The following is a 10,978-nucleotide window of genomic DNA, read 5'->3' as shown; positions in this document are numbered from 1 at the left end:
GCGTCCTCAGCCCTGGAAGATTTAAGCTTTCACATCAACTTGAAGATTTCAACTATTAAGAAGACTCTTCAATTAAGAAACATAGGTAAAAGAAATTTCAGGTTGCACCTCCTTGTGGAAAATGGGAATGTTTTAATTAGACAAGGAATGTAACATGGAGTGGAAATAAAGTAAAATAAAGAGAATAACAAATAAAAGGGAGCAGGGATGGCAAAATTGCAGCAGCATGAATTTAGGTTCATGAACAAATAAAAGGGAGCAGGGATGGCAAAATGGGAGCAGCGTGAATTTAGGTTCATGTCTTAAGCTGTTTCTTGTTTCATTGCAGTAAGTTTCCACCTCCTTTAGGAGCAAAAACCTTAATATAATTCTTACCTGGTTTCATAGGGGAATCATTTCACTGGTATTACACTGCACTTATTTCCAGAGTTCAGGGAAATTGCTTGGTCTTGTCTAGTGTCAGTCACTTTGTGCTTCCCTTTCTGTTTCCAATTAGTAAAATGAAAAGTAGTTACTACATTTACTGCTTCATCTGGAGCACTGGGTCCTTTTTTATATTTTTGCTTGTGTGCTTCATGTTGACAACTTAGATCTTTCTTAAATTACCACATTCTTTTTTATTTCCCCTCATTGGAATAACAGAGGAAGATGGCGTCCTCAGCCCTGGAAGATTTAAGCTTTCACATCAACTTGAAGATTTCAACTATTAAGAAGACTCTTCAATTAAGAAACATAGGTAAAAGAAATTTCAGGTTGCACCTCCTTGTGGAAAATGGGAATGTTTTAATTAGACAAGGAATGTAACATGAAGTGGAAATCAAGTAAAATAAAGAGAATAACAACAAATAAAAGGGAGCAGGGATGGCAAAATTGCAGCAGCATGAATTTAGGTTCATGTCTTCTACTAGGCACAAACAGATTACACAGGATGATAGAAGTGTTGGTTGGGAGGGTCATCTGGGTTTAACAGATAAAAACTGCTTGTGGAGGGGGAGGGAAATGGGATTTTTGTTTTGTGTTGATGGTGTTTTGGCTTTTTGGCTTAACATTCTCTCTTTGGCAGGTCAAGAACCATCCCTCAGTTCGATGCTCTCTAAAATAGGACAGGACGTAGTTCTCTTGCATGACCTCCTGAATAAAATGGAAGCGGAAGTTCAACAGCATGAAAAACTGAACAATTTGCTAAAAGTAATCTTTTTTGGCTTTTTTTTTTTTCCCCCTGTTCATAAAATACTGAAAGATTCAAAGGAATCTTTGATAACTGCATAGCAGTTCTTTTTTAGATCCTAAGCGATATGTTTGGATGCACGTGCTCAAAGTGAAACTGGGACTGGGAACAGGGTTTCTGGTGGTTTATTAAGCAGCTCTCCAGCCTAGTGGACACTAAAAAAATCTATTTTTCAAGGTTTATACGTTCACAGCATGTCTTTATCATAATAGATACTGCGAGCTAAAGAGCAGTTCTATTTTTACATCCTTGCAAGAGCTATGATACCGATTGAATTGGAATATTTATCCGTTGGTTTAGTGTGTGTTAACGGTGCTTTTATGTGCCAAGTCTGTTGTGAAAGTGTTGTTTGGGGAATGTAGATGAGTTTCCTGTAGTATCTCTTCATCACCACCACCCAGAACCTGCTTGGTGATGTTGTTTACAGATTTATTTCTTGCCCACTCAAATTTCTTTGATATCACCACCACCCAGAACCTGCTTGGTGATGATGTTACAGATTTATTTCTTGCCCGCTCAAATTTCTTTGACGCTTTGAGGACAAAGACGGACAAGGTTACGTTTTCTCACTCTTAGCTTTGTTTTTCTGAGCTTTGCTAATTGCTCTTGGGGAAATTAGAGGGCGAAGAGGTAAGATGATGGGGAGAGAGCAAACAACACCCTAACAGCAAACTGATTTTACTTGCTTGGCATTAAGTTTCAGGTTTCTGATGAAGTTCTACCGTTAATTTCAGGAGCTCCAGAAGTCTGTGGAGAGAGACCAAAACGAAGCACAGCACCTCCGTGAAAACATTCCTCCCCATCTGCCTAAACCAACTCAGAGCTGGTAGGTGGTACATGAGTATGGAGGTGTGGGTCTGCTCCTGGCACTCTACAGTTCCACTCTTTTTATTGTATATTACTGAAATTTTGGGTGCCAAGGTTGTTAAATGTATCGATTCTTGGAGTTGACTCTTTACTGTTCACTACCAGGCTTGTGCTAGCACCTTAACCAATCCCTTGGGTAAAACCTATAAAATACCAAGTTGTTCAGATGGCAGCTTCCAGTGGTGGGTGTGACATTATAGTAAAAATCTACTTTTTTTTTGATAAATCTGAGCATTCCTTGCTTTAGAATTGCAAACACACCGATCTGAGAGTTGCAGCTCCTAAGGATTGGAGGGTGGGTTACTGATCCAAATGCTGGGATGCTAAAACTGAAGTTCAATGCTGCCCTTCAAAATAGAATTTAAAAAAATGAAAATCCTTTAACCCAATCATCTCTCTGTGGGGTTTTGAATTATGGTGGTGGTATTTTCATTCTTCTTTTTCCTGCAGCAGCCTGGCATTTATTTTAACTAGCAGTGACATCCACCTGCCTTTGAGAGGGCTGCACCGAGAAGCTGTTCAGAATAAAGTAGCTCACAAAAGAGAATGAGACAGAAATATGTGAAATAATAGCTGTTATTCAGGTTTTGAGGACAGCTTGGGAGCCCAGCAGGTGGCACTGGTTGTCCTCTGGACTGCAATCCTAGTGAGACACTGGGTTCAGGGGTGTCACATCAGGTGACACATCAAATCCCAGCCTTGGGGTCAACTCAGCAAGTTTGCTGATGATACCAAACTGGGAGGGGTGGCTGACACCCCAGAGGGCCGTGCTGCCATCCAGCGAGACTTGGACAGGCTGGAGAACTGGGCAAGGAAGAACCTCATGAGGTTCAACAGGGAAAAGTGTAGGATCCTGCACCTGGGGAAGAAAAATGTCAGGTACCAGGACAGGTTAGGGGTGGACCCACTAGAGGCAACTACTGAAGAGAAAGATCTAGGGGTCCTGGTGGACAGTAAAATGACAATGAGTAAACAGTGTGCTCTTGCGGCCAGGAAGGCCAATGGTATCTTGGGCTGCATAGGGAAGAGTGTGGCCAGCAGGTCAAGGGAAGTCATTCTCCCCCTCTACTCTGCACTGGTGAGGCCACAACTGGAGTACTGTGTCCAGTTCTGGGCTCCCCAGTTCAAGAGGGACAGGGAACTACTGGAAAGAGTCCAGCGAAGGGCAACAAAGATGATTCAAGGATTGGAGCATCTCCCTTATGAGGAGAGACTGAGAGAGCTGGGACTCTTTAGTCTGGAGAAGAGAAGGCTGAGGGGAGACCTTATTAATGCCTACAAGTATCTCAAGGGAGGGTTGAAGGAGGAGGGAGCCAGGCTCTTTCCAGTGGTTCCCAGTGAGAGGACGAGGGGCAACGGGCACAAGTTGGAACAGAAGAGGTTCCGCTCAAATATGAGGAGAAACTTCTTCACAGTGAGGGTGATGGAGCCCTGGAACAGGCTGCCCAGGGAGGGTGTGGAGTCCCCTTCTTTGGAGATTTTCAAGACCCGCCTGGATGCTCCTGAGTAACATGCTCTAGCTCTAGGCAATCCTGCTTCAGCAGGGGAGTTGGACTAGATGATCTCTATGGTCCCTTCCAACTCTAAAATTCAGTGAAATTCAGTGGAACTGCTGTGCCCTTCGCTGACCGTAGGGCCCCACCTCAAGCAAAGATCTCTTCTTGTGGAAGGGTTTGATCAAAGCAGAGGATCAGTTTGTTGTGAGGGTCAGCTCTGTATGGCTTCAGTTATTTCCCTTCTGCATCCCAATAATGTCCTTGTATTCAGGTGACAGTGAATTTGGCCATCCTCTTTGCTGTCCTCCTACAGTTAGGTGGCTGGCTGGCAAGTAACTCAGCGTTTGAGGCTTTAAGCTTAAGGGTTTGAAGGAAGCATTAATTTATAAAAATAATGCTGCGATAATCGCTCAAAGCAGGAAATCCCTCAGCTTTTGGGATCTTGCCTAAAAAAAAAAAAAATATTTAAAAATTAAAAAATCCCAGCCTGCTGGATGGTGTTGAATTTCTTTGCTTGGAAAAGATTAATGGATGAGTCAGGCTTCCCAAGATTTGAACTTGTTTCAAAGAGCTGCGAAGCCTTTTAAATCTGGCCATTAGGCTGCAGCTCTGGGCTCCGGTTCATCTGATAAAAAAGCCAGGCCCTCGTGTTCTGCGAAACGTAACGGTACATTGAATCCTTAACTGCTCTGGGCTGCCTTTTGGACCCCTTCCAGTTCACCTGAGAGATGAAGAGCTCTGATGAAGTCGGAGAAAGTATGCGGTTTGAAACGGGCTTGCTTTCTTTATTTTTCTTTCTTTATTTTTCTTGATTTCTTTTTCTTTCTTCCAGGCGAGAGGGTGGATTGTGTTCATCCAGATGGGTTGGATCTTAGGTCTGTGAGTCAGCAGACTTGAGAATATAAGGGTGTTCTCCTTCCTCTGCTTATCTTCTATTTATACACTTAATATTCATTCATTTTACAGCATCACTGGGCCAACTGTGAAACGGGAAGAACAAACCAAAGTTGTCGAACCCCAATGTGCGAAGAAACCTACAAAGGAGGCAAGAATTATTAAAGAAGCCCCCTTAATCACTGCTGAAGAATTTGAGAGTGTTCCTGCGTAAGTAAACACAGCTTTTCTTAGCCAAATAGTTTATATGCAATACCAGGAAACCTGAAAATGAAATTAATAGAGCTAATTAGGTTCTTTTTTTATGTATGTATCGGGAAGATCAGAACTAATCAGTTAAAACCCAAACCTCTTATCTCGAAAATCACTTTAATTTATGAACAGAAATATATTAGTTAATAGATATGTTCTCTTCTTGTTTTGAGAACTGACATATGAAAAAAGAAAAAAGAGCCATAATCTCAGATGAAAGGTATGATTGCACTTTAAAATAAAAATAATTTTAAATGCTGGTTTTATTTGACCCAACTGTTGGTTTCTAAAAACTTCAAGTCTTGACTTATCAATCTGGTTTTGAGATGGGGAAAAGAAATCAGACTTGTTAAATGCAACAACACCTCCCACTGAAATCTCCCAAATTTTCTAGAATAGAAAGCTGTGGGTTTTTTTCCTCCCTCCCATCAGGACCTGATTAATGGATATCCTTCTCTGAAGTCTGTCGTGTAGGAATAACTTTTCTGAAATGGCAAATATTTCTGCAAAACCAAGAAAATGACGTTGAAGTCTGAGTCTAAATTGTTATCTAGACTCAGTGTGTTTCCTGACAACACTTGTTTCAATAAGAATTTGGGGTTTTTTGAGTTTTACTTGAGGTTTTCAAATCATCTTTCCTAGAGCTTTCAACATTTTCAGGTGAGCGTTGTCCAGATTTTTTCCACCAAATTGCTCAAGCTAAAAAATGAAGGAGCCTGAATGTTGAGCAAATAATAAAGAACTCTTTTTGGTTATTTCTTAAAAGTGCCTTTACATGGTATCTTCATTCTGCAGATCATCTCTGTTTTGTGGATTTTCTCCCTTAAGTTTACCCTGATGAAAGGTAAAAGCTGGAGCTTTTTATTTTTTTGCTGGAACAAAAATGGGAATTTTTTCTCTTTGTTAAGAAAAGAGAAGTAGACACTGTTCCAGCCAAATTATTTTAACCTCCAGTTAAAATGCTCTTCCCTGATAACCTCTGGAAGTGTTATCCTTGAAAGCAGAAGGTTTTCCACTGGTGTTTGCAGGTGGGGGGAGAATGGGGACAGATGGAAAAATTATTCAGACAAGGAAAAAAAGCTTGTTTGTTCTTTGGAGGGAGATTTACATGAATTTAAATAGATCTATTAGATAAGTGTGTTTCCCTGTTGCCTGGCAGTGTTGTAATACAAGAGTCAGCTATATTGCAGTTTTATTATTTAATAAAAACCTAAGCAGCAAACGTTTGTGACCCAAATTTGCTCGCAAATAAGATTTTGTCTGAGAAGAATGAGAATGAGGATAATATCCCAGTTTTCAGGTTCTGATGTGGGATGTTTTTATACCTTCTGGTGATGATATTGAGGGATGCTGGTGTGTTTTGATGGAGCTCTGGGCCCGTGGCTACGCTTTAATAAAGCACAATTGTGCGTATGCATCCCATATGTGTGCAATTCCCAAACCAGCTGGCTTACCCTGGGCTTCCCATCTGCCAGGAGTCTCCTTCCTCTCTCCCTACCACAGCCCTGGTAGATTTTAAACTGGAAAAAAAAAAAATCTTGGGTGGTTTTCACCCACTTTTGCATCATTAGGGCACTAAAAGGGATACTCATTCCTCAGCGACTTCTGATTTTTTAGAGATTTTTAGACTTTACAGCAGGTATTTAACCGAGGGCTACGGAGCACCTTGATCAAATAGAATATTCTGACACAGTGAGAACCTTGCAAATTATCTGAGCTTTCAAATGCAGTGGAGAAAAAACTTTTGGGAGGAAGAAAAAGGAAATGGCCCAGGAGATGTCTCGGTTTACTTTGAATTCAAGGCAGAGGGAAGCTCTTGCTTTATTCTGGCTCTCAAATTCTTACCGCTTGAGGTATTTTTAGAATCTGCACATTCGTTATAACTCGAAAATCTCAAGAAAATGGTAACTTTGAGAATATATATTTCTTTTAGCTTAAGCGTTTTTGAGAGAGGAGGTTTGGCCCATTAAGGATTTATCTCTTTTTCCAGTAGTACATATGTGATACATTGATGTTGTTATTTTCTTTGAAGACCATAGCACTGTGCTTTGCTTTTCATACCTATGGAAAAAAAAAAAAGTTTGGAAAAGGACTTCTGTGGATTAAAAAAAGAAATTGGGTCACTTTTTATTTTATTATTATTTTTAAAAAGAGTTCTGAATGTTTTTCCTGTTGGTGTAGTGAAGCAGATCTTAAAGTTATTTTAATTCTAAATTAAGCGATGAATTTGGAACTCTTGTAGTGAAGCAGATCTTAAAGTTATTTTAAATCTAAATGAAACGGATGAATTTGGAACTCCTTGACTTTGTATTTTTATATTAGTGTCTGTATGGACTGAAAGAAATGTCAGTATTTATGGGTTTGCTGGCCATGGCTGGATAGAAACACGAGAAGACTGTGGAACAGCTGGAGTTTTTATGATCCTTAAAGGGAGGCACAGAAAAAAAAATTCCACTTGCTTTTGAGCTGACGTGGTTTTGGTTTAAGGCTCCTGCATTCAGGTGTCTGTGACAAAGGTGTCCCCACTGCTGAGGTGGCTTTATTGAATGTATCTCTATTGATACTGGGAGCACTGGAACTTAAATATAGCTATTTTATACCTCTGGGCCTTAACCTTCATAGCTCTGCACGTTCCCCCGTGACTATAAACAGGCAAAGGGATGCAGATAGAGCAATAAATAGTTGCTTTATATAGGCTAAGCCCTTTGTAAGGGCTATATAAGCCCAGCGTGGCTGCATTTTAGGGGTGATGGACCTGCTTTTATTTGAAAAGCTGTGATTTGTGCCAAGTAGAGAGTTTTTATAAAAACGGCTGCACCCTCCAGCTTTGAATCTGGATTAATCAAAGTTATCAATGAAGTTGAAAACCGGCTACAAATAACTTAGTAGCAATTCACTCTGAAATAAGAACAATTTGCTTTGATTTCAGGAGTTTTTGCAGACCTGTCTCCCTGGCAGGGACTGGCCATTATTAAATTCTACAGCGAGGCCTTTTTTTTTTTCAGTTGGCAGTGTTCTGGCTTGGAATATTGAATTTGTAATTGATCAGCTGCTTGTGCTTTCAATCCTTTGCATGTTTTCCTAAAATGGAGGTTTTTCATTCAGATTAAAACAAGGGAAGGATTTCCTGTTCCTTGATCTTGTTGTCCTACAGCTTTTAGCTGCCTGAAGGTCCCGACCTAAAGAACCCCATTCATTCATAAAAAGAATTAAAACACTTTTCTCACTTCCCAACATCTCCAAACTGATACTGAACCCAACTCAAACAGCCAAGGTTGGGTTTGGTGGAGAGACTGAATGGTCATCATGGGGTAACTCAAATCACAAGGTTGCCCTGGCTTTTACTGCCATGTTTTTTGGGGTTTTGTTTTGTGTTGAGCTTCATGAGTTTCAAATTTCATTTTTATACAATGGTTCCTCAGTTTTTCTCACTTCCCAACATCTCCAAACTGATACTGAACCCAACTCAAACAGCCAAGGTTGGGTTTGGTGGAGAGACTGAATGGTCATCATGGGGTAACTCAAATCACAAGGTTGCCCTGGCTTTTACTGCCATGTTTTTTGGGGTTTTGTTTTGTGTTGAGCTTCATGAGTTTCAAATTTCATTTTTATACAATGGTTTCTCAGTTTGTAACGTGTTTCCTTTTTCCTTGAATGCGTGCCTTTGCGTCTGTAAATGCTGAATTGCCTTATTTGCAAATATTCCAGTGTTCTAATATTTCCACATCTCTTTGTTTTTTTATCTTCTGAGCTTCCTGTACCTCCGGGCTGTTCTCAACAGATTTGATTATTTTAGTGGAGGTTTTATGAAACGTTCGGAAAGTTCAGAAGGGGATGTTGGGCGTGCAAAACTGTGTCTGTATAGCTCAATAAAATAGAGAAAACAGCACAAAACTGGTATTTCTTCAAAAAAATAAAAAAACAATCCAAGAGAATGTCTGTAAGATCAAACACAGGTTATTTAGGATTTTAATATAAATATAAATTGCACTCTGAGGCAGAAACATGTAAGTTCGATTTTGGCTTAGGTTTTCTGCAAAGTTGCTTGATTTTTAGTGTTTGTAGTTTAAGTGGTACGCTCTAAAAGCAACCTTTATTCAATTTTGAAGAGCTCCTTCCAGCTTAAGCACTGGATAATTTTTTACTTCTTAATTTAGCTTTCTACTGTTTCATCTTTCTGCCGTCTCAACGTTATTAAACAGTCAAGGAAACGAGCAAAATCAACTCCTGCGTTTATTCATTAACACAAAGCAGGAGAAACTGCCTCGAACTGGGAATTGCGTGTTCGATTCAGGGCGATGAAAGAGGAAAATAAACAGGGAACTTGGTTTGTGACTTTCTGCTCACTGGTTTTTATTTTTATCTGCAGGTATATGAAAGGTCGTTTAACGTATGAGCAGATTAACGCGGTCGTTCAAGAAATCAACAAGGCCGTGGTGGGCAAATACAAGATCCTGCATCAACCTTTGAAATCTATGAATGGAGCCGTCAGAAATCTCTACCACAGGTACCTGGAAGAAGAAACTAAGGATACAAAAGGTATTATTTTGTGATATTGGTTAGTAGCAAACTCGTAGCATTTGGATATTGCAGCACAAGTAGAAAAACACCGGGCAAAATACTGAATGACTAACGCTACCTTGTGCTTTTTGTGTTGTGGTGTGACTTGTAGCATCTTACTCTCAGAAAACACTCCTTCCAGACACTCTGGTGGAATGGTTTAACCCGTGGAAGAGTTTAAAACCATCAGAATTGAAAAAAAAAGTTAGAAAACCTGCTCTTGCTTGTTCTCAGACAGAGAATGGAGGGGTGGAATTAAATCTGTAGACTTAGCAGGGCTTTCCATCCCTGGAGGTATTTCAAAGCCAGGCAGATGTGGTGCTGAGGGACATGGTTGATGATGGTTTTTTATCAGAGTTAGGTTGATGGTTGGACTAGATTATCTTAAAGGTCCCTTCCAACCTGGACAATTCCATAATTCTATGATTTTCCTTTAACATAAGGGAAGGAGAACAGAAAAGAGATACATTTCCAGATCAGATTCTAGGCCATAAGGAATATAAATATCTTATTACTCTACAGAAGAGTGGAGTCAGTATAAAACCCAGCCACCTCCTCTGAATAAACTCCCATAGTTTAACACCAAGGCTTATTGTTTTGACTGAAGAGTTTTCCTATAACTCATTTGGTTACTTTTTATATATTTTCACTGAAAACCTGTTGCTTTCATGTCCCATTGTAGCAAAAACTTGTAGAGAGCCCACAGTTTTTTCCAGTTTTGGAAACTCCTAGTTTTCAGGTTTTTTTAAGCTAGAATGGACACAAACCATTAAAAATTTGTTCTGGAGCTGGGAGATCTGGGTAATCAGTCATGCTGCAGTGGCTTTGTGGAAGAGACAGGGCTGTCTGATTATCTTAAGAAGTTTTCTCCTCTTCAAAGCACAGAGGGAGCGAAAACGCACCGAAATGTCATTTTTCTCAATTTAAAAGCAAGTTGTACTTGCAGGTTATTTTATTTTTTTTTCCAAAGATATGTGGCACAGCAAATCTCTAATATGAAAAAAAATCTCCTTTTTGACATTCCTTTCCTTTTGAGAACAAGTATGTAATTATTCCTGGAGGGGTGTTCTGCACGTATCCGGTTTGGTGATGTCCTCAGGATGCCCTCGTGTTTCCAAGCGCAGACGTAAAGCGGGGAGCAAAGGTTCTTCTGTCTGGCAGGGAGAGAGCTCTTCTTCTGACAACGTCTTGGCACCTGAATATTTCCCCTGGACAGAAAGCAAGGACATTCTGCCATAAGCAGAGGGTCACCTTATAACAAAATAGGACTTTTTCTTCATTCCTTTGGGTTTGTTGCCGATCAAGACACTCAATATTTGTGGTATGGTGATAACATCGCGAACTTCTAGATTCTAAATGCATCTCTTCTGTAGGGAAGGAATTCTGATGTGATGGACACACCTGGCATTCTTTTTATTTTGAGACCTGTAGGATAAACGTGTCGTGAAAGTCAGGGTTGTAAAGGACTTTGATGATGACACAAAACTGGGAGGGGTGGCTGACACACCAGAAGGCTGTGGTGCCACACAGAGAGACCTGGACAGGCTGGAGAGTTGGGCAGAGAGGAACCTGATGAACTTCAATCAAGGCAAGTGCAGGGTGCTGCACCTAAGGAGGAATAACCCCCTGCACCAGGACAGGTTGGGGGTGACCTGCTGGAGAGCAGCTCTGAGGAACAAGA

General features: G+C 40.4%; 1 protein-coding gene across 1 annotated transcript in view; it reads left to right on the top strand.

Annotated features, from left to right (window-relative positions):
• Window positions 1-597: 597 nt before the first annotated feature.
• Window positions 598-10,978, top strand: part of SKA1 (spindle and kinetochore associated complex subunit 1) — a 30,493-nt gene continuing 20,112 nt past the window's right edge. The window contains exons 1-5 of the mRNA XM_014960794.1: window positions 598-736; window positions 1,064-1,188; window positions 1,963-2,054; window positions 4,558-4,695; window positions 9,107-9,276. Of these exons, the coding sequence (XP_014816280.1) occupies window positions 649-736; window positions 1,064-1,188; window positions 1,963-2,054; window positions 4,558-4,695; window positions 9,107-9,276 (613 nt within the window). The 5' untranslated portion in view covers window positions 598-648. The remainder of the gene's footprint in view (window positions 737-1,063; window positions 1,189-1,962; window positions 2,055-4,557; window positions 4,696-9,106; window positions 9,277-10,978) is intronic.

The sequence above is a fragment of the Calidris pugnax genome, unplaced genomic scaffold (genome assembly GCF_001431845.1).
Source record: "Calidris pugnax isolate Ruff unplaced genomic scaffold, ASM143184v1 scaffold150, whole genome shotgun sequence".
Classification (NCBI taxonomy): Eukaryota; Metazoa; Chordata; class Aves; order Charadriiformes; family Scolopacidae; genus Calidris; species Calidris pugnax.
The sequence above is the reverse complement of the archived record's forward strand: the minus strand, read 5'-3'. Positions and strand labels throughout refer to the sequence as shown.